This window comes from Lepus europaeus, chromosome X, assembly GCF_033115175.1.
Source record: "Lepus europaeus isolate LE1 chromosome X, mLepTim1.pri, whole genome shotgun sequence".
NCBI lineage: Eukaryota > Metazoa > Chordata > Mammalia > Lagomorpha > Leporidae > Lepus > Lepus europaeus.
This window is the reverse complement of record NC_084850.1, coordinates 95,965,895-95,991,452: the sequence shown is the minus strand read 5'-3', so window position 1 is coordinate 95,991,452 and position 25,558 is coordinate 95,965,895. Positions and strand designations below refer to the sequence as shown.

General features: G+C 42.4%; 1 protein-coding gene across 1 annotated transcript; it reads right to left on the bottom strand.

Annotated features, from left to right (window-relative positions):
* Positions 1-602: 602 nt before the first annotated feature.
* ALAS2 (5'-aminolevulinate synthase 2) lies at positions 603-24,999 on the bottom strand. The gene is made up of 11 exons (XM_062183534.1): positions 24,977-24,999; positions 19,858-20,053; positions 19,103-19,225; positions 18,255-18,365; positions 15,768-15,990; positions 15,031-15,215; positions 9,993-10,172; positions 7,265-7,429; positions 6,431-6,699; positions 3,802-3,964; positions 603-847 (listed from the first exon to the last, which is right to left on the bottom strand). The coding sequence occupies exons 2-11, from the start codon at positions 20,036-20,038 to the stop codon at positions 684-686; spliced, it is 1,764 nt and encodes a 587-aa protein (XP_062039518.1). The 5' UTR covers positions 20,039-20,053; positions 24,977-24,999; the 3' UTR covers positions 603-683.
* Between the last annotated feature and the right edge of the window lie 559 nt (positions 25,000-25,558).

Genomic DNA, 25,558 nt, shown 5'->3' with positions numbered 1-25,558 from the left:
TGCCTCCTTGGCAAGTAATATTAATTCTTCCAAGTGCGTCATGTCAATTTTGCCCATGTGCTGTGACCTGGAAAGTTTGGGAACATTGCTTTGAACATGTTGCTTGCTAGAGCCACGCTTCTTGTCTTATCTTGGAAACTGGGCTGGTAATAGCTATTCTATAAGATGTTGTGGGTGGGAAGAAGGCCAACAGATGAGGAAGATATTTGTTCCCCTTCTGGAAATTACCTCCTCAGTTTTGGGGAGCCACTCCTTCCCTCCAGGCAGTTTGCTTAGGGCTGACTGTCTCCAGGCTTCAGGGCCTACCTTGGACCTAAGTGTCCAGGTAGCGTCAATCTCTGGATTTTTGTTGGGACCAATGGGAAAAAGCCATTTCAGGTAAATCTGCCAAGTGTATTGGCTGTTTGGGCAATTCATTGTATAATCAATGGTCATTCCCTTCCCCTTCTCTGTCAGTAAAGTGGGGGTGGTCAGGCCAAAAAGTGAGTTACAGTCTACTATTTGAGGGAGTCAGATGTGGTGTAGTTGTCTGTCCCCTGTCCAGGAAAAGGCTACAGATGCTGCAGTTTGCTCTTTATTTTCAGACTCAAGTCAGCTAGAGGCACACAGCAAAGCAGAGGACAGGAGGAGGCCCAGCTTTAAGTGAATTACAGGTGGAGGAAGAATATGAGGCAGCTGGCTTCTCAGGCGTAAGTGGTGACGTATTGTGGCCCCATGTTCCCAAAGTAGGAGCGTTCCCACTCACTCATGAGCTCGAAGTGCACAGGACGGTGACAGAAATTGCAGGCAGCCACAGACACATCCTGAAGGGGCAGCCCCACCTCCTTCCAGGCTACCAGTAGCTTCTCTGCAGGTTGTGGGAAGAAAAGGGAGGGGAAAAAACTGATTAGGTCTTCTAAATCCCCAGATGTACCAAGATACTGATCCTTCAACCTTTTGAGTTACCTCAAAACTGAAAGTAGTATTTCTTTGCTCCAGTGTGTGCTCTGAGTGCTACCATTTGTGGGTACTGGTCTGTGTAAAAGACTGGGAAGGATTCCTTGACACAATTTGAAGCTATACTGGCCTGCCTGGCACCTCACACTCTCTCAGTACAGGTGATACTGTGGATGAAGTGAACCTGTCACCTTGGAAACTCCTAGCCTGGTGAGGAAGATGACACAGATAGTCATCATACTGTGTCATCAGTGCTATGACAAGGGAACTTGAGGAGGGGAACTCAGAGGACCCACTGCAGAAAGTGCCTTTTCTATGCTTATGCTCTTGGTGATCTCATCTAGTCTCATGGCTTTAAACACTATCATATACTGATGATTCTGAAATTCTCATCTCTGTCCCAGACCTTTTGCTTGATTTCCTGACTTGTCTGTAAGTGGCCCTCCTGTAGCTCTAGCTTAACACAAGCACAACTGAGCTACTCATGTCTCTACCCTCTAAACCTGCTTTACTTTCAGCTCTCCCCATATCAGTTGATGGCAATTCCAGTTCAGTCCAAAACTGCTAGAGCCATCTGTATTGCTCTCTTCCTTACCCCATATATCAGCAAATACCATTTGCTCTACCTTCAAAATTGGGCCACTTATCATCTCAATGGCTGTGATCAAATCTGAGCTGAAATATTTCAGCAGCCCCTTGTTGTGTTTGCCTGCTTCCCTTCTTGCTCCCTTTGTTCCCTTCATTGTGTTCTCAACATAGAAGTGCGAACAATTCTGTTAAAACCTGAGTCAGATATGTCAGTCTTCTGTTCAGATCCTTCCAAAGGCTTTCACTAAAAGCCACAATCTCCAATGACTTAGGTTCTTTCTATAATCTGGCCCCACATTGCCTCTCTCTGCTCAATTTTTCTTTCAGTTGTTTACACCACTCCATGCATACTCATCTTGCTGTTCCTCGAATATAAAAGGAATTCAGAGTCTTCCCTGCCTTAGGTTGTTCCCACTACTTGGGATGCCCTTCACTTAGATATCTGCCCAGCTAACTCCTTTACCTCCTTCAGATCTTTGCTTAAGTGTGACCTCAATGGATCTCTACCCTTGCCACTGTAATACTATAACCTTCTTCCAACATAACCCCTGCCTCCAGTGCTTACTGTCCCCCTTATCCTGCTTTATATTTTTTTCCATTGTGCTTAGAAGTAATATGTGACTTGCTATTATTTGGTTGAGTTTTTGATGTGTCTGCTAATGTTCATGTGTTGGGAGCTTGGGCTTCAATGTGGCAACGTGGGAGCTGATGGAGCCCTTATGAGTGGAGCCTAGTGGGAGAGCTTAGGTCATTAGGCATGCTCCCCTTGGAAAGAAATACTGGTTTCCTGAAGTGAATGCTCACAAGAATGAGTTATTAAGCTTGAACTTGACCCTTGAATCAATCAGTCTCTCTCTCTCTTTCTCTCTTGCCCTCTTTGATTTTCTGTTTTGAGATGTGATAATTTCCTCCCATTGTAATCCACCATTACAATTTGCAATGAGGTCATGCAGTCAAAGGGAGCCCTGACCAGAGGCTGCTCTTTGCCATTTGGATTTTCAGCATCTAGAACTGTGAGCCAAATACATCTCTTTCATTTTTAAAATTAATTGGTTTCAGGTATTTCATTATAGCAATGAAAAACTCATGTATTATTTACTTTGCTTATTTTTTAAAAAACTTTTTGACTATTTCCATTAGAATGTAAGCTCCAGTGGGTAACAATTTTGTGTACTGTTTGTTTACTCTTGGGTCCCCAGCACCTATAATAGTGTCTAGCACACAGCATGTACTTGATAAATATTTATTGAAATAATGAGTGAAAGGCTGCCTGAGTTAAGTTGAGAAGTTGAAGGGGAGTGAGCCAAAGGAAGGGGTGAGAGAGGCCCTGTTGTAAACATGGCCTTCTCGCCTGTCCATAGGTCATTCCTCATGGCATTCCCTTATTCTGGAAGGAGGTTACTGACCATATCCATGTACAAGGGCTTCCTCACCCACAGTGTCTCTCCAATTTCAGCCTTCTTAGCCTTTCTAGCTGTAAATGAGCACTCTGTAACTATAACACTACAATGTATCACACTGAACCAGTACCCTCTGCTAAATATTGCCTGCCTATATGTCTTTCATCTGTGGGCCTGTAATGAGAAGCTTCTCTATGCCTGGCCCTGGGCTGAAAACTGCACCCAAGAATTCAGTAAACTTTAGGTGAAAGGCTAAATTGATAGCTTTCAGGGTAAAACTTGAACTACTCAGCTCCGCAAGCCTCTCAATCCAGTCCCTGTCTTTCATTGTCTTTACAGACTTCATGGATTAACACTTCTCTCCCCACTATATACTGACTATCCTGCATTCCAGTAATACCTGATTATTGTCCTGAATATACCTCAAGCTGCTTCTTAACTCCACTCCTTGCTTTTCATAATGCTGTGTACTCTACTAAGAATACCTCTTCCACACCCTCTTTTTGTGGCTCAATACTGCTTACCTTGCAAGACTCAGCTCAGGTAACATGTCAAGTAGGAAGCCTATCTTGAATCCTGTAGACTGGGCCAGGCCCCTCCTCTCTGCTCCCACAACTCCCCAGTGCGCTGTCTTTGTTTAGTTTTGATAACTGCTTCCTGTTATTGTTTGTGCCTGCCATGGTCTCCCCAACTATATGGAGCTCTTATAAATTTAGGAATCTGTTTCTCATTCATTTGTGACCCTAATATACAGATTGGCATGCAGTAGGGTTCCAGAAATATATTTTTTTAATTGAGTGTCATCTTTCCTCTCAATTTTCTCAGCAACTGGATGAGGGCTGGGGAAGTACTGTAGGCACCCATATTGTGGACTTACCAACAAAGTCTTCCATCATCTGAGGGCTGTGGTGCGGGGAGGGTGCCAGGCGCAGCAGTTCCTCACCCCGGGGGACAGTTGGGTAGTTGATGGCCTGCACATAGATACCATGCTTGGAGAGCAGGAGGTCACAGATCTTGCTGTTGAGTGCTGCATCACCCACCTGGGCTCAAGAGAAAGGCTGTTAGTAACCTGTCACCCTCATCCTGTGATCCCTAGTTCCATTAAGTTGGTAAAGGGGGCCAGCACTGCAGCTCACTAGGCTAATCCTCCATCTGTGGCGCCGGTACCCTGGGTTCTAGTCCCGGTTAGGGCACTGGATTCTGTCCTGGTTGCTCCTCTTCCACTCCAGCTCTCTTCTATGGCCCGGGAAGGCAGTGGAGGATGGCCCAAGTGCTTGGGCCCTGCACCCGCATGGGAGACCAGGAGGAAGCACCTGGCTCCCGGCTTTGGATCGGCGCATTGCACCGGCTGTAGCAGCCATTTGGGGGGTGAACCAACAGAAGGAAGACCTTTCTCTCTGTCTCTCTCTCTCACTGTCTAACTCTGCCTGTCAAAAAAAAAAAGTGGGTAAAGGGAACCAGATTGAGGAATAATACTGAATTTGGGGACATATCATTCAAAAGGCCCTTAGTGGCATTTCCAGAATTTCTATCAGAGGAACTCAGAGCTAACAATTAGGTTTGAAGGGAGTGAGGTGGAGGTGGCGCCAGCAGCCTTATCTTGATGCTGATTTCAGAACAAGCACACCAGTTTTACTTAGCTAGTAGGTTAATGTGAGGGTAGTTCTAAGTGAAAAGACAAATTCCCCAAGTTACTTCTGTGTGCATCATTGGCTTGATTCAGATAACGGGTATTTTAAAATTCAGTCTGGGGCCCAAGCATATGGGCCATCTTCCCCTTCTTTCCCAGGTGCATTAATAGGGAGCTGGTTTGGAAGTGGAACAGCCAGGACTCAGACAGGTGCCCATATGGGATGCTGGCACTGCAGGTAGAGGCTTAACCTACTACTCCACAGTGCCAGCCCTAAAATTCAGTCTTTCAAGGGGATGTTGGGGGCCCGGTATGGTGGTGTAGTGGGTAAAGCTGCTGCCTGCATTGCCTGCATCCCATATGGGCGCCGGTTCGAGTCTTGGCTGCTCTAAATTCCGATTCAGTTCTCTGCTGTGGCCTGGGAAAACAGTAGAAGATGGTCCAAGTCCTTGGGCTCCTGCACCCATGTGGGAGACTCAGAAGAAGCTCCTGGCTCTTGGCTTCAGATTGGCACAGCTCTGGCCATTGCGGCCAACTGGGAAGTGAACCAGTGGATGGAAGACCTCTCTCACTCTTTCTCTGCTTCGCCTTCTCTCTCTGTGTAACTCTGACTTTCAAGTAAAATAAATAAATCTTTTTTTAAAAAAGGGGGTGGGGTATTGGGCTGGCCTGAGGATCAGTCAAAATAGTCAGCCATCCATGTCCTCTGGTTCTACATCCCTGGATTCAACCAACTGCAGATCAAAAATATTTTTAAAAATGCCTCTGTACTGAATATTCCCTAAATAATATAATTAGGCAACTATTTACATAACATTGACATTGTATTAGGTATTATAAATAATCTAGAGATGATCTAAAGTACATGGGAGAATTGTGTAGATTATATACAAATACTATGGCATTTTTTGTATGGGACTTGATCATCCTTGTAGCATGGTATCCCTTGGATACTGAGGGATGACAATATTTCTTTCTCATCTATAAAATTGTCACCAAAAGTGTCTTTCCCACACCCTGTTTACTAATTAGCACAAATAAATGTTATTCATGAAAGCATGAGCAGTTCATTTTTAAAGCCAGTAAATACCCAAACATAGTTAAACATAGTTGGTGATCCAAAATAACATCTAGGCTTGTGGCTTTTAATTTTATCTTTTTTACTTCAATTCTCAGTAAGAAATGCATTTTATACCATCACTGTACATATACATGTATATCAACATATACATAGATGTAAAACTGAAAATTTCTCACAAAATGATACCCTTACAATCTGTGATAATCTCCAACATTTTCTATTCTATTTTTTAAAAATGCATTAGAGAGAGATCTCCCATCCACTAGTCATTCCTCAAATGTCCATAATGGCTGAGGCTGGGTAGGGCCAAAGTCAGGAGCTAGGAATGCAATCCTAGGAATGCAATTCAGAAACCTGATTACTTCAGTGGTCCCCACTGCCTCCCAAGATCTGCATTAGCATGGAGCTGGAATAAGAAGCCTGAGTCAGTGATTGAACCCAGGCATTCTGATATAGGATATGGGCATCTTAACTGCTAGGCTACATGCTGAGCCCTATTTTTTTTAATGCTAGTCATAACTTGCTAAACTGATTTTATGGCCCACTAATAATCGTGAGCCACAGTTTAAAAAAAACTGAAATATAGGCTATACCTACTCAGTGTAGAGAGGGTCTGGGCACAGTGTAATAAACACAAAGTAATAGGTTGTACAAAAAGAAAAAAAAGATTGGTTAATCCAGAATAGCTGGTTAATAGGAAAACCAAGAGTTGACAGGAGCAATCAGTTTGCTGGACATGGGAAGGCTTCAAGAAGAGATAGGTGGGGAGTGCAGTGGACAAGGCGGGGCTCTCACCCGGATGGGAATGATATGGCTGGGGCAGGGGATGACAGGAAGGCCCCTATCCATTAGTAGCTGGCGCATGTGCTTGACGTTACGCTGGTGGGCTCGTCTTAGGGCTTGGCCCTCCTCTCCCTTGAGCAGCCGCACAGATTCCAGTGCCCCGGAGAGCACCATGGGGGGCAGTGAGGTGGTGAAGATGAAGCCTGCAGCATAGGAACGCACTGTGTCCACCAAGTCACGGGTGCTGGCGATGTAACCACCCACACAGCCAAAGGCCTTGCCTAGAGACAGAAAAGAACAATATGTTCAGAACCCATAATTAGTCCTTAGAAGAACAGGTTCATGCCCCCAGGTAACACAAGGAATTGCACCAGAAGCTGGAACTCTGGTCTCCCTTCCCAGCCCTCTTTTCATCTCTCTTGTCCATGACGAAGCAGGCAGGGCTGATAATTCTGCTGCTTTGTGATAGGACTTTTGAGTCCTGCCATGTGCAGTGACTTGATAGGCAGGAGCTAGGCGGGGACTTTTAGCTGGTTAGGGCCAGGAGTGGCACTAAGATGAAGCTTGGAGTTAGGATTGGGGAAGAGTTTGGAACTATGTCTCCACTTACTTAGGTCTAACCTGGCTATTTGGCCCAGCCTCAGGGATCTTTTCAAAACACCCTCTCAGACTTTCTCAGCAACTCTGCAGTGGGAAGGAAGTAGAGGGAAGGAATCTAGAAGAGTCACTTGGGGCTGTGAATTCTACCCAAACAGCTCCTGCAGCTTTGGGGAAGAGAAACAAAAGGTTCTTGCAGGGGCCTCCTCTCTGGATTGTATCTAAGAGTTGTCCAAGGCATTCACTCACCAAGAGTTCCAGAGATTATGTCAATCTTGTGCATAATTCCATCACGCTCCCCAATGCCAGCGCCCCGGGACCCATACAGTCCTACAGCATGGACTTCGTCCACAAAGGTCAGGGCACCGTGCTGATGGGCCACGTCACACAACTCCTCCAGAGGACAGATGGCACCTGAACAAAGCCAGGGGACAAGTCGGAGGTTATAGCCCTTCCCCAGATCCATCTCCTGGGCGGAATTTCCCATGCATGCCTGATTTGGACTGGACAAAGGTGTTGTAGAGAGGAGGAGGATGTGCCCCCTCACTTGCTACTATTAGAAACCTTTTTGTGTACATCAACTGCCGGAACCCACTTCAGCCCAAACTGCGTGTGTGTGTTTTCCCCAGCCTGAGATCAAGTCTTGGTTCTCTTTCTATTTTTACTTCATTCTGACTAAGTTTATCCTCTTTTGCTATTTTTCTGGTCTCTCTCTGCCTCATTTATATTGATTTTTTCCTTGCAAGTCTGTGCATTTCCATATAGAGTTGGCACTACCCTGTATAATGTCTTTGTTTAAATAAATTGAAAAAAGTCACCTTTTGTGCCAGCTATTTCAGTCCTGATTGTAGACCTTACTCCCTTGGCCAGGTTCTAGCAATATCTTTATTTTCACTGCCTCCCCTTCTGTCTTTCTGGTTTTCTGTCACTCTCTTTTTTTGTGCCATTTCCATATTTTTCTATGTCTCTATTTTTTCTGTCTTTAGCTTTTTTCCTCTCCTTTCCCCTTCTTCCCCCCCTTTCTCTCTTCTTTTTCTTTCTCTGTCTTTCAGTTTCCTCCCCCACTTCTCTCCTCTCTCTTCCTGTTCCTTCCCTTTCCCTTCCCTTCCCCCTTCTCTCTCATTATACCCTTTTGTGTTGGCCTCTATGATTATCTCTCTGCTCCTGAATGCCTTTCTCTGTACCATTGTGTCTCTTTCTGAATTTCCTTGTGCCTCTATATTTTCTGTGTCTCTAGAGGAGTGTATTTTTCTCTTGTCTGTATCAATGTAGTTCCCTGAAGGCTCCCTCTTACAGACTCAGTCTCAATATATCAAATGAAGGCAAATTAGAACTAATTTCTATGTATGCCTCCATTTTCCAAACATATTTTCCATACTTTGTCCATACTGACAGTCATTTATAAGATCATCAAATAGCTGTGAATCTCATATATAGATCGTGTGAGCACTCTGCATACAAGAACACAGGCATTGAGCCATTCCTCATCACTCTATGCTCCCTGGAAACTGCTGAGGTGCAGGGAGTTGGAATGCTGATGAAATATCTTTAGGTGGAATCAGGGGCACCAGGACAGGATTGTGAGTAATTGATAGGACAATTACAAAGAATGTGAGTAATTGATAGGACAACATGAGGGGAGCCACATACAGGTAATCGGTTCTGAGTCAAAATAGACAGATGGTTCAAGCGTCATTTCCATGGGAGGAAGTCAACCCTCTAGTATTGACAGTTTAGGTAGAATTTCTATTAAAAAATAAGGAATTATTTATTCCCAAATGTAAGGAGGTAGAATGTCCCCAGTGTGGTTTGCAATTGAAGAATAATTAATTTGAATAGTCTAAGTTTTAGAACTATATGAAAGGGATGGTTTTACTTTATCACTAGTTGTACAAATACAGAAGTAGGCATGATAGTAAGTTCTGTATATATATTAACTCATCTAGCTTTTACAGCTATTCTATAATTATTACCTCCATTTTACAAATAAGGCAACTGAGACACAGAGAAATTAAGAAACTTAACCAAATTAGTACATTGTCATGATGAGATCTGAAGTTGGATAGTCTGGTGTCATAGCCCTGTGTATGATTCCGATGGCACTTACTTTAGCTAACACAGGGAAGACTATGAACTCTTTTTTTTTTCAGTTTCAAAAGTGAAAAGTTGAAATAAAATGAGCAGCTCTTCACTTAAATAAATCCAGAGAAGGGAGTGCCTAAAACACATGACTTCTACTCAATAGGGCCAGCAACAGAAAGCTTTGGGATTATTTCAGTTGGGAGAAAAGATATAGGAAAGGAAAACTCACTTATTTTTACTGAAGCATAATAAATGGAATGGTTTCCATCATGTCTGGTTCTTACAAGTTGATATTTTACCTTGAGAAAATTGAAGCTGAGAGAACTAAACAGTTACCCAAGATCATCTAGGCAGTAAATGTCAAAGGTTGGATTCGAATTAAGGTCTGACTTGAAAACCTGTTTTGGTTCCAGTGCTTCATACTGGACCTTGAAAAACTCCTAGACAATGTTTTGTGAAATTTTCCTTTGTAGAAACCAGATACTAGTGTGATTGATTTGCACATCATTTCTATTGGACAGAGTATAGTGCAAGGAATTGGAGTTATATGCCATATGGTGCAAACACTCACTTTGCTGAGCTACCTAAGACAAATTGGATTCTGTGTAAACTTTAATTTCTTTGCCTATATGGTAAGCGTAATAGCTGCTTCTATCCCTTGGCATTTACTAGCTGTATGGACTTGGGCAAGTTATTCCAGTTGTTCATGTCTTAGTTTCCTCATAAAAAAAATCATGGCACCTAACTCATTGAAGATTAAGAAGATTAATCTGTTTAAAATTCTAATAATTATGCATGGAACATAAGAGGTACTCCATGAATTTTAGCTGTTACATTATCAGCATGGTTTTTATGAGACAAATATTAATAAGCATACACTCACACATATACATACCATCCATGGAGTGAACAGTCTCAAAGGCCACAATTTTAGGTGTCTTAGGATTGGATTTCTCTAGAAGTTTCTTCAAATGGTCAGGGTCATTGTGCCTGAAGACAAACTTGGCTGCTCCACTGTTGCGGATACCTTGGATCATGGAAGCATGGTTGCCTGCATCTGAATAAATCTCGCAACCTGAAGAATCAGATGCATAATCCCTTAAACTTCTGTCTCAGTGATCCCACTTCAACCTTCAAGTATGACCTGAAAGGGGAAAAGGGACAGCCCTGTCTTCCCTTTAAGACTCTGCTGTGCTCCTTTTTCTTGTAGAAGCCTTTGTGACAACTCTTCCTCCTTTGGAAAAATTCCTCAGCCATAAAATTCTGACCTCTATACCTTCCAGTCATTTCTAATCCCGATATTGTCTCTTGACTATCTTGAAATGAGGGAAAATTTAATTTCCTAGGAATGTTTTAGAATTTCTTGAGGATAGGGCCCTTGTTCCTTCTCCCTGACACATAAGATCAAGACTTGGAAAGGGATCTTTCCTAGGATGTGCTTGTTGATTTGTACTGATGCTAGATTCTTCTTGATCTAGATTAAATTCTACCTCTTTCAGGTGCATACATCTGCTGATAGTTACAGATATGGATACTTACCGGGAATTCAGTTTTGGAATCCTAGGATTGAGGCATGTCAGAACTGGAAGAGCAGTTAGTAAACATGGGATCCAATCCCTTTGCTGTTCAGGTGAGAAAGTTAAGGTCCAGAGAAGAGAAGGCCTTTCTCTAGAAACTGAGAAATGCAGGGTTTTCTACTAGGCAATGCTGGAAGGACAGGTGGAGGTGGTATATTGGTGGATGCAGTTGATTTCTGGCCCCCAACACTTCACTGACATCAAGGAACTATGGCTTTCATGAGAGTAAGGAATAGCATCTACTTGAGAAAATGAGCCATGGCTTCCTGAAGGAAGAAACATTCTTTTTTAGACTCTCTGTCTCTGGCACCTAGAATAAGGCTAAGTACACAGTAGATGGAAAGTAAGCATTTTTTGAATGCATGGTTGAATAAACAAGTGACTTGATTTGTGTGAGTGAATCAGTGTATGAATGAATACATTATTGCATGAATGAGTGAGAAGAGTGCTATCAAAAGATAAGGCTGGAGAGATATACAGAAGCCAGGTTTATGAGAGCTGTAGAAGCCATGATAAGGAATTTGCATTTAGTACTGTGGGCAATGCGGGTGCATTAAAAGGTTTTGACCAGGGAAGTGACAAAGTTAGATTTTACATTTTATTTTTATTTTTATTTTTTGACAGGCAGAGTGGACAGTGAGAGAGAGAGAGAGACAGAGAGAAAGGTCTTGCTTTACCGTTGGTTCACCCTCTAATGGCCGCTGCAGCCGGCGCGCTGTGGCCGGCGCACTGCGCTGATCTGATGGCAGGAGCCAGGTGCTTCTCCTGGTCTCCCATGGGGTACAGGGCCCGAGCACTTGGGCCATCCTCCACTGCACTCCCAGGCCACAGCAGAGAGCTGGATTGGAAGAGGGGCAACCGGGACAGAATCTGGCACCCTGACCAGGACTAGACCCTGGTGTGCCGGCGCCACAAGATGGAGGATTAGCTTATTGAGCTGCAGCGCTGGCCAGATTTTACCTTTTAAAAACATACTTCTGACTGCTGAGGACAATAGATTCTAGGAAGGCAAAGGTGAAATCAAGAAAATGATGTTGGTCTAGGCTAAGATGGTATCAGCAGAGATGGAAAGAAATTAGATTTTAATGGCTGAGGGGGAATTGACTGAATAAAAACATGCCAAAGATGTTGGGTTTACTTGAGGATTTTGGGTGACCTTGGAAAAGTTTTCTAAGAAGTAGTGGTGATATTTTTCATGCGCTGAAGAGTCAGGAAGTGAGGAATAAGGTAACAAATGTGACGATGTCTCTCAAGCACTTTGTTATAAGGAAGAGAAAAATAGGGCAGTAGATAAAAGGTGACGGGGTTGGAAAAAGTGTTTTTTAAGATTCAAGAGATTAAAACATATTTAAAGATTTGGAGAAGCTGAAGATAAGGAGAGAGCTGGTAGATCAGGTTCTTAAGGAGGAAGAGGGGAATGGGACATTGAGCATCAGTGGAAAAAGGGCACCTCTTCCATTATAACAGGAGAGAAGGAATGGGGACAGGAGGGGGTTCTTGTGAGTTTGTAGGTACTTTGCAGCTAGGAGTTGAGGACATTGATGTCTGGGATCTTCTATTTTCAGAATGAGGTGAAGTCTTCTGTTGAGGGGGATAGTGAGGAGGTATAGGAAGGCTGAGGAGAATGGGAGTTTGGCAAAACTTCCCAGCGGCTTGGAGAGCTGACCCAGGAAACAAGATTGCCAGAAAGCACAGAGGGCCCAGTAGAAGCTGGGGAATGTGGAGAGGATGTGGGGGAAAAGGGACACTAACCCACTGTTGGTGGGAATGCAAACTGGTTAAGCCACTATGGAAGTCAGTCTGGAGATTCCTCAGAAACCTGAACATAACCCTACCATACAACCCAGCCATCCCACTCCTTGGAATTTACCCAAAGGAAATTAATTTGGCTAATAAAAAAGCCATCTGCACATTAATGTTTATTGCAGCTCAATTCACAATAGCTAAGACCTGGAACCAACCCAAATGCCCATCAACAGTAGACTGGATAAAGAAATTATGGGACATGTACTCCATAGAATACTATACAGCAGTAAGAAACAATGAAACCCAGTCATTTGCAACAAGATGGAGGAATCTGGAAAACATCATGCTGAGTGAATTAAGCCAGTCCCAAAGAGACAAATATCATTTGTTTTCCCTGATTGGCGACAACTGAGCACCAAAGGGGAAACCTGTTGAAGTGAAATGGACACTATAAGAAACAATGACCTGATCAGCTCTTGTCCTGACTCTAGATGTACAGTGTAATACTTTATCCTTTTTAGTATTTGTTCTTGTTGTTGTTCTAGTACTAGTGGTTGAACTCTGTAATTGGCACACGGTTATTCTTGGGTGTTTAAATTTTAACTGAAAAGTGATCCCTGTTAAATTTAAGAGTGGAAAAAGAGAGGGAGGAGATGTACAATTTGGGACATGCTCAATCGGACTTGCCCCAAATGATGGAGTTAGAAATGTGCCAGGGGATTCCAATACAATCCCATCAAGGTGGCATGTACCAATGCCATCTCACTAGTCCAAGTGATCAATTTCAGTTCACAACCGATGGCTCTGATAGGTCTAAGAGTCAAAGGGATCACACAAACAAGACAAGTGTCTGCTAATACTAACTGATAGAATCAAAAAGGGAGAGAAAGATCCAACATGGGAAGTGGGATACACAGCAGACTCATAGAATGGCAGACGTCCTAAACAACACTCTGGCCTCAGAATCAGCCCTTAAGGCATTCGGATCTGGCTGAAGAGCCCATGAGAGTATTGTAGGCATGGAAAGCCAAGATACCATGGAAAAGAAAAAAAAAGAAGACCTAAATGAAAGATCTCTGCAAGTGAGATCCCAGGGGAAAGAACAGGGCCATCGAAGAAGGAGGCCCCTTTCTCTGAAGGGAGGAGAGAACTTCCACTTTGACTATGACCCTATCGGAATAAGATCAAAGTCAGCAAACTCTAAAGGCTTCCATAGCCCTGACAACTCATGACTAGAGCCTAGGGAGATTACTGACGCCATGAACAGGAGTGTCAAATTGTTAAGTCAGCAACAGAAGTCACTGTGTACTTACATCCCATGTGGGGTCTGTCCTTAATGTGTTGTCTAATATGCAGTAATGCTATGACTGGTACTGAAACAGTATTTTTGCATTTTGTGTTTCTGTGTGGGTGCAAACTGATGAGATCTTTACTAATTATGTGCGGAATCGATCTTCTGTATATAAAGAGAATTGGAAATGAAAAAAAAAAAAAAAACCCTGGTGTTAAATTGGAAATGGAATAGAAAATTAATTAATTAAAAAATATTATGTAGGATCTCTGTCTTTAATGTGCTGTACACTCTTATTTAATGCTATAACTAGTACTCCAACAGTATTTTTTTTTCACTTTGTGTTGCTATACGGGGGCAAACTGTTGAAATCGTTACCTAATATATACTAAACTGATCTTCTGTATATAAAGAGAATTGAAAATGAATCATGATGTGATTGGAAGGGGAGAGGGAGCGGGAGGTGGGGAGGGTTGTGGGTGGGAGGGAAGTTTTGGGAAGGGGGAAGCCATTGTAACCCATGGGCTGTGCTTTGGAAATTTATATTCATTAAATAAAAGTTTAATTAAAAAAAAAGACACAAGGAGCTGAAAAAAAAAAAGAAGCTGGGGAATGTGAATCTTTGCTGTCTTTTATCAGAGCAATTGCATGAGTCCAAAATTGACTAGGAAAAGTGGGAAGTTATCATTAGGGGTTGGGACTGTGATGAAAGGATGACATAATAATGTCCTGCAGTGAGGACATTATTAGCTCGAGAATGGGACAGTGGGAAGGTGGGATCCAATATGCAGATGAATGAGTTGGCTTTAGGGAGGAAAGATATGCCTTCAATTGTAGAAGGAGGGAATGTGAAAATGCCAGTGAATAATCAAATAAGTTCATTGGATTGGTGGGAATAAAGTTCCTTTCTTGTGGCTTTGCTTTCTTTAATAGAATATGAGGTTATTTGCGAAGAGTGAAGGAGGAGGTTGTCAGATATTTTAGAAGAGGGAAGTTTCGAAAAAGCTTCCGTGAAGACATAAAAGGACTTTTTAATAACTGTTAAGGGCTGAGTCGAGTTTGGGAGGTGATGAATTTATGTTACCATTCTTTGAAGTTGGGTGATATTATGGTGCCCAGTAGTGGTCCTCAGCTTAGGCTCACAAAGGCAGAAAGCAGAGGGATATAATTATCCAGTGTTGAGGATATGCAAAGTGGGAAAGAAAGAAGAGCAATGGGAGCAAAAAACTCAGATTAGAGGGGAGGAGCAAAGGTGACAATGAGACTAGATGCTTTGTTGCAAGATATAGCCCTGAACAAAGATCAGGCCTCAGGCTTACCTGGCAGGATCTTAGCCAAGGTGAAAAGAGTGGAATCATTGGCCACAAAGCAGGAGGAGAAAAGCAGTGCTGAATCCTTCTGGTGCAGCTCAGCCAGCTCCTGCTCAAGTTCCACATGGAATTTACTGGTGCCTGAGATGTTACGGGTGCCACCAGCTCCAGCTCCATGACGGTTCAGGGTGTCCCTGGCCAGGAAAAAAAGACAGAGAGGAGAAAAAGCAGAAAAAAAATCTTGTTAGTATCTGAGGAACAAGGTATTTTTCCCTTCCTTGGTAAAGGTCAATGTGATCTAATGATCCTCTATCAATTGTGTCCTATGTGACAAAGTAGAGGGAAGAATGGGAAGGACAGGGACACATGAACCTTCCTTTTAGGGCTGGAAGCATTCAAGAATGGAAGAAGAACTGGGTGGAACTTGAGCAGTTTGGAAGGCATAAAGGAAGTTATACACCATCTTCAGCAATACCAATTCTCCAGCTAGATTAAGAACTCACACAGAGTAGGACCTGCTAGGTTTCCCATCCTTCTCCTTCATAGCACTGGACACGCAAGGCTTTAGAAAACATTTGTTAACTGTCTCATTTCATATCTGAGGATTAGATAAGCTGCAGGATCTTGGACAGAAGGGGTGACAATGGAACTCAGGATTCCAAAGCTCTGCCTTTTCCTTTCATCTGTGGCTTCAGATCCTTTCTGGATGTGCCCACATAGCTCATGGCCCAGACTCTATTACTCACTGTGTGGCCTGCAAGACTCGAGGATGTCGGCTCATGCCCAGGTAGTCATTACTGCACCAGACAGACACATCCTTTGAGGCCACAGACACCTCAGAGAAGTGTTGGGCAAAGGGGTATGCATCAGCCCAGCGGTTCACAGTCTTGAACACACGATAGGTGTGGTCCTGTTTCTTTTCCATGATCTTGTCCCTGAAAAACTGGTCATAACCAAAGGCTTGGTTTCCTGTAGGAGATGAGGATGAAAAGAATTCATTTCAAATCTCTTTCTGACTAATCTGTATTGTATCCATGCTGTTAAGTTTTGAGTTCTATAATGTTCTTTCCATGTATTCATTTATTTACTCTGTCATTGATTTACTGTTAACTCTGTACTACTTCATTCAACGATCACTCACTCAGTCATTCGCTCAATATTCATTCACACATTCACTCAGGCTTCCTATACTTGGCATGGCCATCTCTCTCTTCCCCAGGTTAGTATGGAAGCATTCTGACTAGAGTTACTACTTTCAGTTTCAGTGGAAGCAATGTTGATAGCTCTAATTTCTGGGTCTAGTTGTGTTAGTTGTGTGACTTTGAGCAAGTAGTGAGTCCTCTCTTAGTTTTAGTGTCTTCATCTGTTGAAAGGGGCTTAATACCTTCCTTGCACAGTTGTGAGCATCTGATAACAAACAGCACATAATGTACCTGAGCTAACATCTGGCTCATAGTAATTGTATTTTTACTATTTTAGTCTTGGCAGTAGGAGTAATAATAACAGGAGCTAATGTTTAATTATATTATTATAGGTAACATTTAATGAGTTTCTAATACATGCAAGAGTCTCTCTCAGGAACTTTATCAATATTATTTTTATTTATTTTTCACAACAACTCTATACGGAAAGTTCTATTAGTATCCTCATTTTGCAAATGAGATAACTGAGGCATAAAGAGAGCAGATAACTTGACCAAGGTCATGCATCAGGTAAATATCTAGCAAGTAAGAGACTCAGAGCTCACTCCTTTAGCCTACTATAACTACAAAATGTGTCAATTCTATTTTCAGGATAAATTGAAATAATATATTCCAAAGGGCTTATTAAGCTCTAGAGCTCTATACATGAGACATCATTGTTACGCACAGCAACTTATGTGGATTTTGGGGAGTGGGGTAGTAATTGGTAACATCCTTGCTGTAGGGGTGTTTGTAATTATGCACCAAGAATTTTAAAAATGCACGTCCTGACATACCTAGAGATTTATTTGCAGCATATTTAACAGAAAAATATTGATATCCAGAACTTATTTCTTTAAAAAAAATAAAACCTTCTGAAAACATCAGGAAAATTTCCAGCCCCGTAGAAAAATGGGCAAAGAATTTCAGTAAATGTAGAAAGATATTTAATCACATATCATATTGATAGACTTAAAAGTTTGATAATACATCTGTAATAAAAATATTAGGAAGCAAGTATTGAAAAGTGAGACACACACACACACACACATAGAGAAAGGGAGAGGGGGAGACAGAGAGAGAGAGAGAGAGACAGAGAGAGAGAGAGAGAGATCTCCAAGGAATATTGTTCAGTGAGGAAAAAAGAGGATTGCAGAGTAGTATATTATGGTTAGATTTCAAGGTTAAAAAAACTAAGAAAGATAATACTGTGTGTTTTCATTGTTTATGTTTATGTGTTTATAAAACCAATGTATGATCTAAATTAAAATAATACAAAAATTGAGGACAACAATGTAAATTATACATACTTGATAAACTTACCGATGTTGCATCCTTACCATAGAAAATAGTTCAACCACTAATAATCATTGTGCAGCTTTAAGTTTAAGACATGGAAAGATGTTCACAATGTATTATTAAGTGAACAAAATATCATAACATACTCTGAGTAGAATAAGATCACGTATGTGTGATGATGAGAGCAGAGGGGGGTTGTGTATATTTTAGCCATAGTAAAATATTTGGGGGAAAATATAACAAAAAGAACAAAAAGTTAATGTTGTATAGTGGAACTCTGAGTGCTTTAAATTTTATTCTATGCTTTCCTGTACTTGTTGAAAACTATTTTACAATAATTTGTATTTGTTTTATATTTACAAAATAAAGCAGATTTTATTATGACAAATGAATATGAACACATATAAGAAATGAGAAAAGGCTCTCTGAAGGGTGAGTTTTTGAGGGAAGCATGGAGAAGAAATAATGGGAATAAGCCTAATATTTGTTGACATCTCATAACAAGCTTGAAACAGTTCCATAAACATAATTTTATTTTCTCATGATACCCTCTTGAGGTAGGTATTAAAAACCCACTGAAGAAAAATGACTTACTTGCCAAAGCACACAGATCCTGCAAGTGCAGCATTAAAACTTCAATTCAGATTCCCTTCAAACCCAAAGCTCTTCCATACCATTTCCTCTACTGTGCCAGATGCCTTTCAGCACTCCTTCCCTATTCCAACCCCTTTATTGTAACCATAGCAAACTCACCAGGCATATTGTTTTGAATCAAGTGTGTGACCTTCCCTGAAATCTGCTCTGGCTCCTGGGGACTGGAGAATGGCTTCCTCAGGCTGGTTGAGGCCAAGGAATGGGGCAGGTCTGAGAGGGAGTGTATAATTCATTGGCCATAAGGAGACAGGGAAAAAAAAAAGAAACATATATTGTCCTGTTTAAACTCAATGCAACGTATGAAAATTCAGATTTATAAAGTAGAAAAGCCTATTGCAGAGAAAAGAAGAGGTCCTACTCATCTCCCCAATTGGCAAGACCTATAGTGTCAGGAAATGTGACTTCATACTTCTCCCAACTATGATTTTTCCTTAGGTAAGGTAATGGGCATCCATCCTGAGTCTAGCACTTGGGAGGTAGATACAGGGAAGTGCACCTTATTATTCTTTTCTGAACATTGTTAAATTTCAGTGTTGAAATTTTTGTCCTTAATGATATCCCATCTCTCAAGTGGGATTAAGTTGAGTTTACTCAGGGTTCTCTGCCGTTCTAAGGGCTATATCTACCCTTAACCTTTGCTCTTTTATGCAAGTTTAGATTGTTATAAAATTGCTTAAATATGGAAGCTCAGCCTGTTGGGATCCATTTAGCTATCTGGGAAAGAGGAGGCAAAACTCTAGAGGGTTCGAAAGTTATGTATGTGTGTTTGGAAGGGTATAATACAGTGCACAGTCTAAGGTGTTGCCTACTATGCTACCTGGAAAAAATTGGACTTCCCATTATGGGATGCACACTGGCTGTCCTTGGATTAACCTAGTTTAGGACTATGATGAGGTGGATTCATGCATTAGGAGTAGAAATTGGATAAGGTAGAACTTGACTCCAACCTGTCTTGAAAGCCTTCACATCCTCCTGGACTTCTGGGGCTGCTTTCTGCACAATCTTGCTCTTCCCATCCTGGAGTTCTGACAACATGAAGGGACAGTGGCCTTTGGCCCAAGATGAAGAGTCTATGCAAAGATAAGAGATTAGTTGTGGATACATTTCTAGTCACAAGTTTAGTTTAACAATGATTACTGAGACTTACAATGGAGACACAGAGATAGAGTCTAGTCTCTGTGCTAGAGGGTTCTCCTGAGCTGGTGGGAATGGCACACACTGAAGACATGTTGTGTAAAGTGTTGGGATGTAAGAGAGGACAGGGGCTACAGAAGTCTAGAAGAGGCAGGGGACATGACCCAGAATCAGAATGGGACAAGCTGGAGTTTTTGGGCATCACAGAGGAGATGATGTTCAAGTTCTGTGTTGAATGAGAAATATGAGTTACTCTGGCATAGAGTATTAGAGAGAATAGTCTGGCAGGAGCAAAGGCACAGAATCTTGAAACTATAGGGTTGATTCGGGCATTTTTAAGTAGTTTCAGCATGGCTAATGTATAGTATATGAGGGGTATGGGATTGAAACTCTTTCTAGAAATTCTGGGAGAAGACAGATGCTGGGTAAATATTTAGACCACTTTATTCTGCCTTGATACTTTTCACATGAACCCTCCAAATTGTTACGCATTGATAGCCAGTATGATTTGAAACCTTGTCTTGAGGGCCCAAATATTCTTCCCTTTGTAACAGTGGCCTCTTCTTACTTTCTCCAGCTTTGGTTGCTTTAAGGTGGACTTGAGAGCATGCTGGTCCTTGGGCAGCCAGGATGGGGCAGCGTCCAATACCAAACAGGAACTGATGAGCTTTAGTCACCTTATGCAGGAGGCCTATGGGACTCCGGGCAAGCACCGGGCAACATCGTAGCAACATAGCTGCTGCCACCATCTTGAGCCCGAAGTCCTGCAGAAGACATGGAGGAGATGAGATTGGATTATGATGGCCTGACCAAAAGCAAAGGATCATTCTTGTGTTTGACCCTTTGTCTCTAGCTCCCCATCCAAAGCTTGCTGCCCTTAGAGATACCTTTACTATTCTTTCAAAGAAAGAACTTCTTTCCCAATATTAAAATGTAGCATTAGGGTATCAGAGAGAAAGAAATAGGAAACTGACCATGAGGCAAACTGGTGAAGGAAAGAGTTTGAACTGGAGGTCAGAAAGCCTGGGTTCTGACTCAGACTCTGCTACCCACTCCTTCTGTGATGGTGAGGATCACCAAAGTTTGTGTAAGGCAGAATGAGAGTTGACAACCCACCAACCCGTGAAGCCAAGAGTCTAAGAATATTGACTTCGGCCAAGTGAAGATTCAGCCTGCTAGTGCAAACAGATGCCATTGGCCAGAACTCCTGAGGCTTATCCAGGGTGTTTCCTAATCAAACTTAGCCAGAGATGGAGAAGGAGCTTGAGACCACAGGGACCAGCTTCAGGAAGTCCAGGGAACAGGAAAAAAGGGTAAGTCTTAGGCCTTGTAGACTCTCTGTCCCCAGACGGTATTTTTCTGCCTGTGGATTTGCTTCTGGCTTTTGGATAAGCACAGATAAAGGAGGAGGTGAAAGCAGGGCCCAATGGAGCTGGAAGACAAGACACGAAAACATATTCTGTGGGTCTCTGAAAGAGGAAAAGGAGAGGAACTGGACAGAGAGGAGATTAAGAAAAGAGAAACCAAATTGCATATAGGTGCTCAAGAAATACCTGTTGAATTTGGGAGTGAATAAATGAATGAACAGGTTCTCTGATGGAGGAACAAAAAGGAGAGTAGTGCAAGAGTAGTCAGAAGGAAATAAAATTTCAAAAAAATAAAAGGAGGAAAGTGTAGGGAACAAAGGTATGGTTGTGGTAGTGGTGGTGGTAGAGTCAGAAAAACAGAAATTGAAGGAGAGAAAGAGGTCAAAACAGAAGGAAAGGACACAGGATAGAGATGCAAACAGATGTGAAGAGGAGGAATGACACAAACCAAGAACAAGAGGATGATGAGAAATATAGAAGGATGGGGAAAGAGGCTTATTTAAGAGGAAAGGGATGGGAGACTAGCCAGTGCAGCAGGAGAAGCAGGGACAGAAGGACACAAAAGGGACATGAGGAAAGATCCAAGAGCCTGGAGGCTCATACAAAGAGTCATAAAAACAAGAGCAGGAGAGAAGAATCCTGCAGGGACAGAGTCAGTCAGACACAAAAATGAAGGAGAAATGCTGCCTTAGGGTGGGCTAAGCAGAGAAGTTAGGGAGAGAGAGACAGAAGGGCAGAGGGAGTAGAATAAATGAGAAGGTCAAAGGATAGAGACTGAGAGGTGGCTACAGGGAAGGATGAGGGTTGGGAGGAGAGGGGGCTGAGAGTTTCCAAGAGAAAGACAACTGGAGAAATCAAGAGAGAAAAACAGATTTAAATAAAAAGGGCAAGTTGGAGAGCCAGAATCAAAGGGTGAAACAAGATAAAGGATAGAATAATGGGAACACATGGGAAGACTAAGACCCTGGCACAGCTAAGAAAGCTACTGAGTAGATGCTAACAGCACCCTCAGTGTATAGAGCCTTATGTTGGGAGAGACAGGTGAGCAGGAGGAGCTTGTGACCTTGTCCTCATATGGCAACCTCCTTCTTTCCTTAATCTCATAGGGTAAGTCCTCTCCCCTGCCTCGCAAAGCAGTCTCCTTCCCATGTTCTATACCAGAGCATTCCCACCCCCCTCCCCAACTCTCACAGCTTTTCATAGCAGCCTGGGTAGGTATGTAAACTGGGGGCATGTTGGTCTTGAAATTGGCAGAGGTAGAAAGGTTGTTGGAAGGATACATGAAATAACCCATGTTAAGCCTTTAGGATAGTGCCTGGCACAGAGTAAGTTTTCAATAAATGTAAATGTTAGGTTTTCTTATTTAAATTCCAACCCCCTAACTGGATGATCTTGAAGAAGTTACTTCCCCTCTCTGAGTCTTGGCTTTCATCAGTTGTCAAATAAAAAGTAATTATGCCTACTTTACATGATAGGTAATGGATTGGATCCAGTGCCTACCTCATATCTAGAATTATGAGTTTCCCACCCCTGCCTGCCTGTGAAGGCTGAAGTGCTGGGAGATGAGCCTGCAAACCACAGATAAAGCTCCCAGAGTTTATCATCTTTGGGGTCTGACCACTCCCTAAGCTGAGACTAGGGTGTGGGAGAGAAGAAGAGCCCCTTCCTGGAATCATGTCTGAGCATCTGGCTGGGGCTGGCTCTGGCCCTGGCTATTGGTGGTAAAACAGCTGGATACCCAGGAACAGACAGGCAAGGCAGATGGCCATTTTCCATTATCCTGTACATTCCTTCCACCCAACAGCAAGACTGACATGACAACGACATTGAGGAATATCCCAAGATTAGAGGCAAAGTCCAATCCTGCCTTGGGATGGTGGCAGATTAAGCCCCATCTTTCATATATAAAAATAATAAGAGTTTAATATGCTCACCACCTCTAAGAGACTTTTGGTGATGATAATATGCTCAGGATCCTGGGGAATATAGACTGCTTCTTGGAATTTGTTGTATTCTCAAGTTCTTTCAAGCTGCAGTTCCAATTTCTCTTGTTCTGATATTCCTTTCCTGGAATTTGTCCTGCCTCACTTAGCATAGCCCTCATTATGACCTTGAGTCAAAGTACCTTGGAATCTATTTCATTCTATCCTACTACTTGCTATGAGACTGGAGTGAGTAAAATTGAATCAAGGAAGCATTTTAGGTAATTAGAGTATTAAGAACATAAAGTCTGGAACCAGACTACTTAGGTTTGAATCAGGCCTTGCTCCACCACTCGCTAACTTTGGGACCTTAGAAAAGTCACTTCCCTGCCCTATATCTTATTTATGTAAATTGTAGATAATAACAAGGACTATCTACTTTACAGGGATGTGTGAGGATTCAGTCATATAATCCATAGAAAGTGTTTTTAGAAGAGTACCTATCCCAGGATAAATACTGAACAAGTATCAGCCAGTGTTTTTATTTTCTCCACTTTCTATAAAGTACAGCCAAGGTCAGTCACATCTAGGCCAGTTCTAGAAAGCTGAAGACCTGATTCCTGTCTCAATCCTATTACAACTTGGTGTGTTAACTTATAGTACTTGCCCTCTCTGGGTCTTAGTTTCTCTGCAGACAGGGGATTAGATAATTCCATAGATCCCATCCAGTTCTGATAATCAAATACTCACAGATCCCTCACTGTGACAGGCTCTGTTGTAAATGCTTCACATTCTTCAACTTATTTAATCCTCATGACAACCTTGTTATGAGAAAATCGAGGACCCCCAATATTACGTAACTTATCCATGTCAAAGAGCTAAGAATCAGAAAAAGAAGGGTTTGAACCTAGGCAGTCTTGTTCCAGAAACCATTAATTTAAGTACTGTGCATCCATGATTCAAATGTTACTGCACATTTTCTTGATTAAAGACCTGATCCAGATATTTATCCCTTGTGCTTCATTAACTTAGGTCAATTTCCAGGACATTTGCCTTTTGTGACCAATGCCTTTACCAAAGGAACAGGTCAGGTACTATTGAACATCCATCCATTCATTCATTCATCCCCCATTTAGCAACTTATTTACCCACTGTGTGGTAATCCTTGCCAGGGGTCCGTTTAAAACAATGCTTTCAGCCAAAGAAATGATGGTGAAATTTTAGGTCTTAGGAAGTGCCCTGCACCTTTAAAATGCTTCCTTATGTCAGCAACTAATCTGCCGTACCAGAGCCAACTTCAACTCTACCCCAGCAGAAAACCAAAAACTATTCGATACAGCATTCCTTGCTCCTCTGTCTCCCTTTTGTGCCCTGCTTTGCATGAATCAATTAGGTCTGGAGGGGAAATGGTCACTTCTCTTCAGGAGTCATAAGCATCATGTCTTACTTCCTTCTTAGCACCCTCAACCTACCATCTTTTGGCAGATGGTAAGAAAGACCAAGTTATGCAAAAAAAAGACATACAGATTTTTTTTTAAATACCTGGAATCAGGCGTTCTGAGAAACAGAAAAATTTGGAAGACCACAAAATAAAAATGAGAAAAGTTGTGGGAATCATAGACCAAACCCTCTTTTTCAGAGGATGAAAAGCTGAAGTTTTTGCAGCAACTTAGGGTGAGAATACAAATCTGTTGCCTTTTTTGCATAATGACACAACATTCCTCTTCCACCTCCCCCCTTATTTTTGTCAATTATTCATCTCTCGACTTCCCCAAGTCTTTCATGACTCAATTCTTCATTCCCATGCCTCCTACATCCCCTCAGTTTTCCCTTCCTAGCTACATTCCCTAGTTTTCCCTTCCTTTTCTGGTCCCTAGGTTCTGACCCTTTAAGCTCTGCTGCTAGCTGGACAAAGAGGAGTCAAAGGGAGGAGGGATGGAGAATTGCAGGAAGACATATTAAGACACTTTTCTCAATTGAGAAGCAGAAGAGAGAGAGAAAGAAATACTAGAGACACAGAACTGAGGAAAGAGAAAAGAGGAGGGAGAGAGGGAGGGATGGAGGGAGGGAGGGAGAGAGGGGGCGTAGAGAAAGAAAAATTTAGGAGCAAAGATAGAGAACTCAGAAGAAGGAAAAATAGAGCAAGCGAGAGTGTTAGTGATGAAGTGAGTGGTTTTGAAAACTTAACAAAAGACAGAAAAGGGGAAAAGAGAAAATGCTGGAAAACAAGAAATGGCAGGGAGAGATGGTGGGGTGGGGAGCAAACACCAAAATGACAAAGAGGCCAGTGTTAAGAAATAAAGGGAAAGATCTGGTCAGACCAGAGATTCAGTGTGAGGGATCCCTGAACAGGGCAGACAGACCAGATAGAGGGCACCAGGCTGAAAGGAGCTCTTACCTGTTGCCCTGCACTGAGGACGAACGAACACGGGTGGGTGTTGTGGGTTAGGATCTGGCATTTATCTCTTCCCTGCCTCAGCTCCACCCACCCTGCCTTCTGTTGCCCAGACCTTGCATTGGCCCCTAAGGTATCTCAGGACTCTGCTGGAGATAAAACATAAAGGAGTCCCCTTTCACCTCCCCCTTCCTCAGCTATGGCTTTTCCCTCTATTTTCTTTCTCTTTTCCCTCTGGAGTGGTAAACTGGGCTCAACAGAGCTTCGGAATCGGACCCTCCATACAGACCAAGGGGACCTTGAGCAAAACTACCTCTCTGACCCTAAATTTCCTCAACCATAATAGGAGGGCAATAAAACCCAGAAGCTACTGTAGCACAAGTGAGAAGGGCTCTGGAGTCAGACCCTAAAATACAGTGTTTGCTTCCCCAGAACTTACATCCCAGGCTGTTGTAACAATTCAATAGCATTACTAGTAGGAAACACTCAACTCAGTGCTTACTCTGCACAAGAGCCTTTTCTGTGTGTTTTACATGGATTAATTTAGCCTCCTAAAGACCTTAAGAGATAGACACTGTTATCCCC

Bases quoted from the DNA above. Each gene is read 5' to 3' on its own strand.
- ALAS2 (XM_062183534.1), bottom strand. From the start codon at position 20,038: ATGGTGGCAGCAGCTATGTTGCTACGATGTTGCCCGGTGCTTGCCCGG. The intron at 15,216-15,767 runs GTGAGTAATAGA...TTTCCTGGCCAG, and splicing joins CGAGTCTTGCAGGCCACACA to GGACACCCTGAACCGTCATG. The intron at 848-3,801 runs GTAAGTCCACAA...CACAACCTGCAG, and splicing joins GATGATGGAAGACTTTGTTG to AGAAGCTACTGGTAGCCTGG.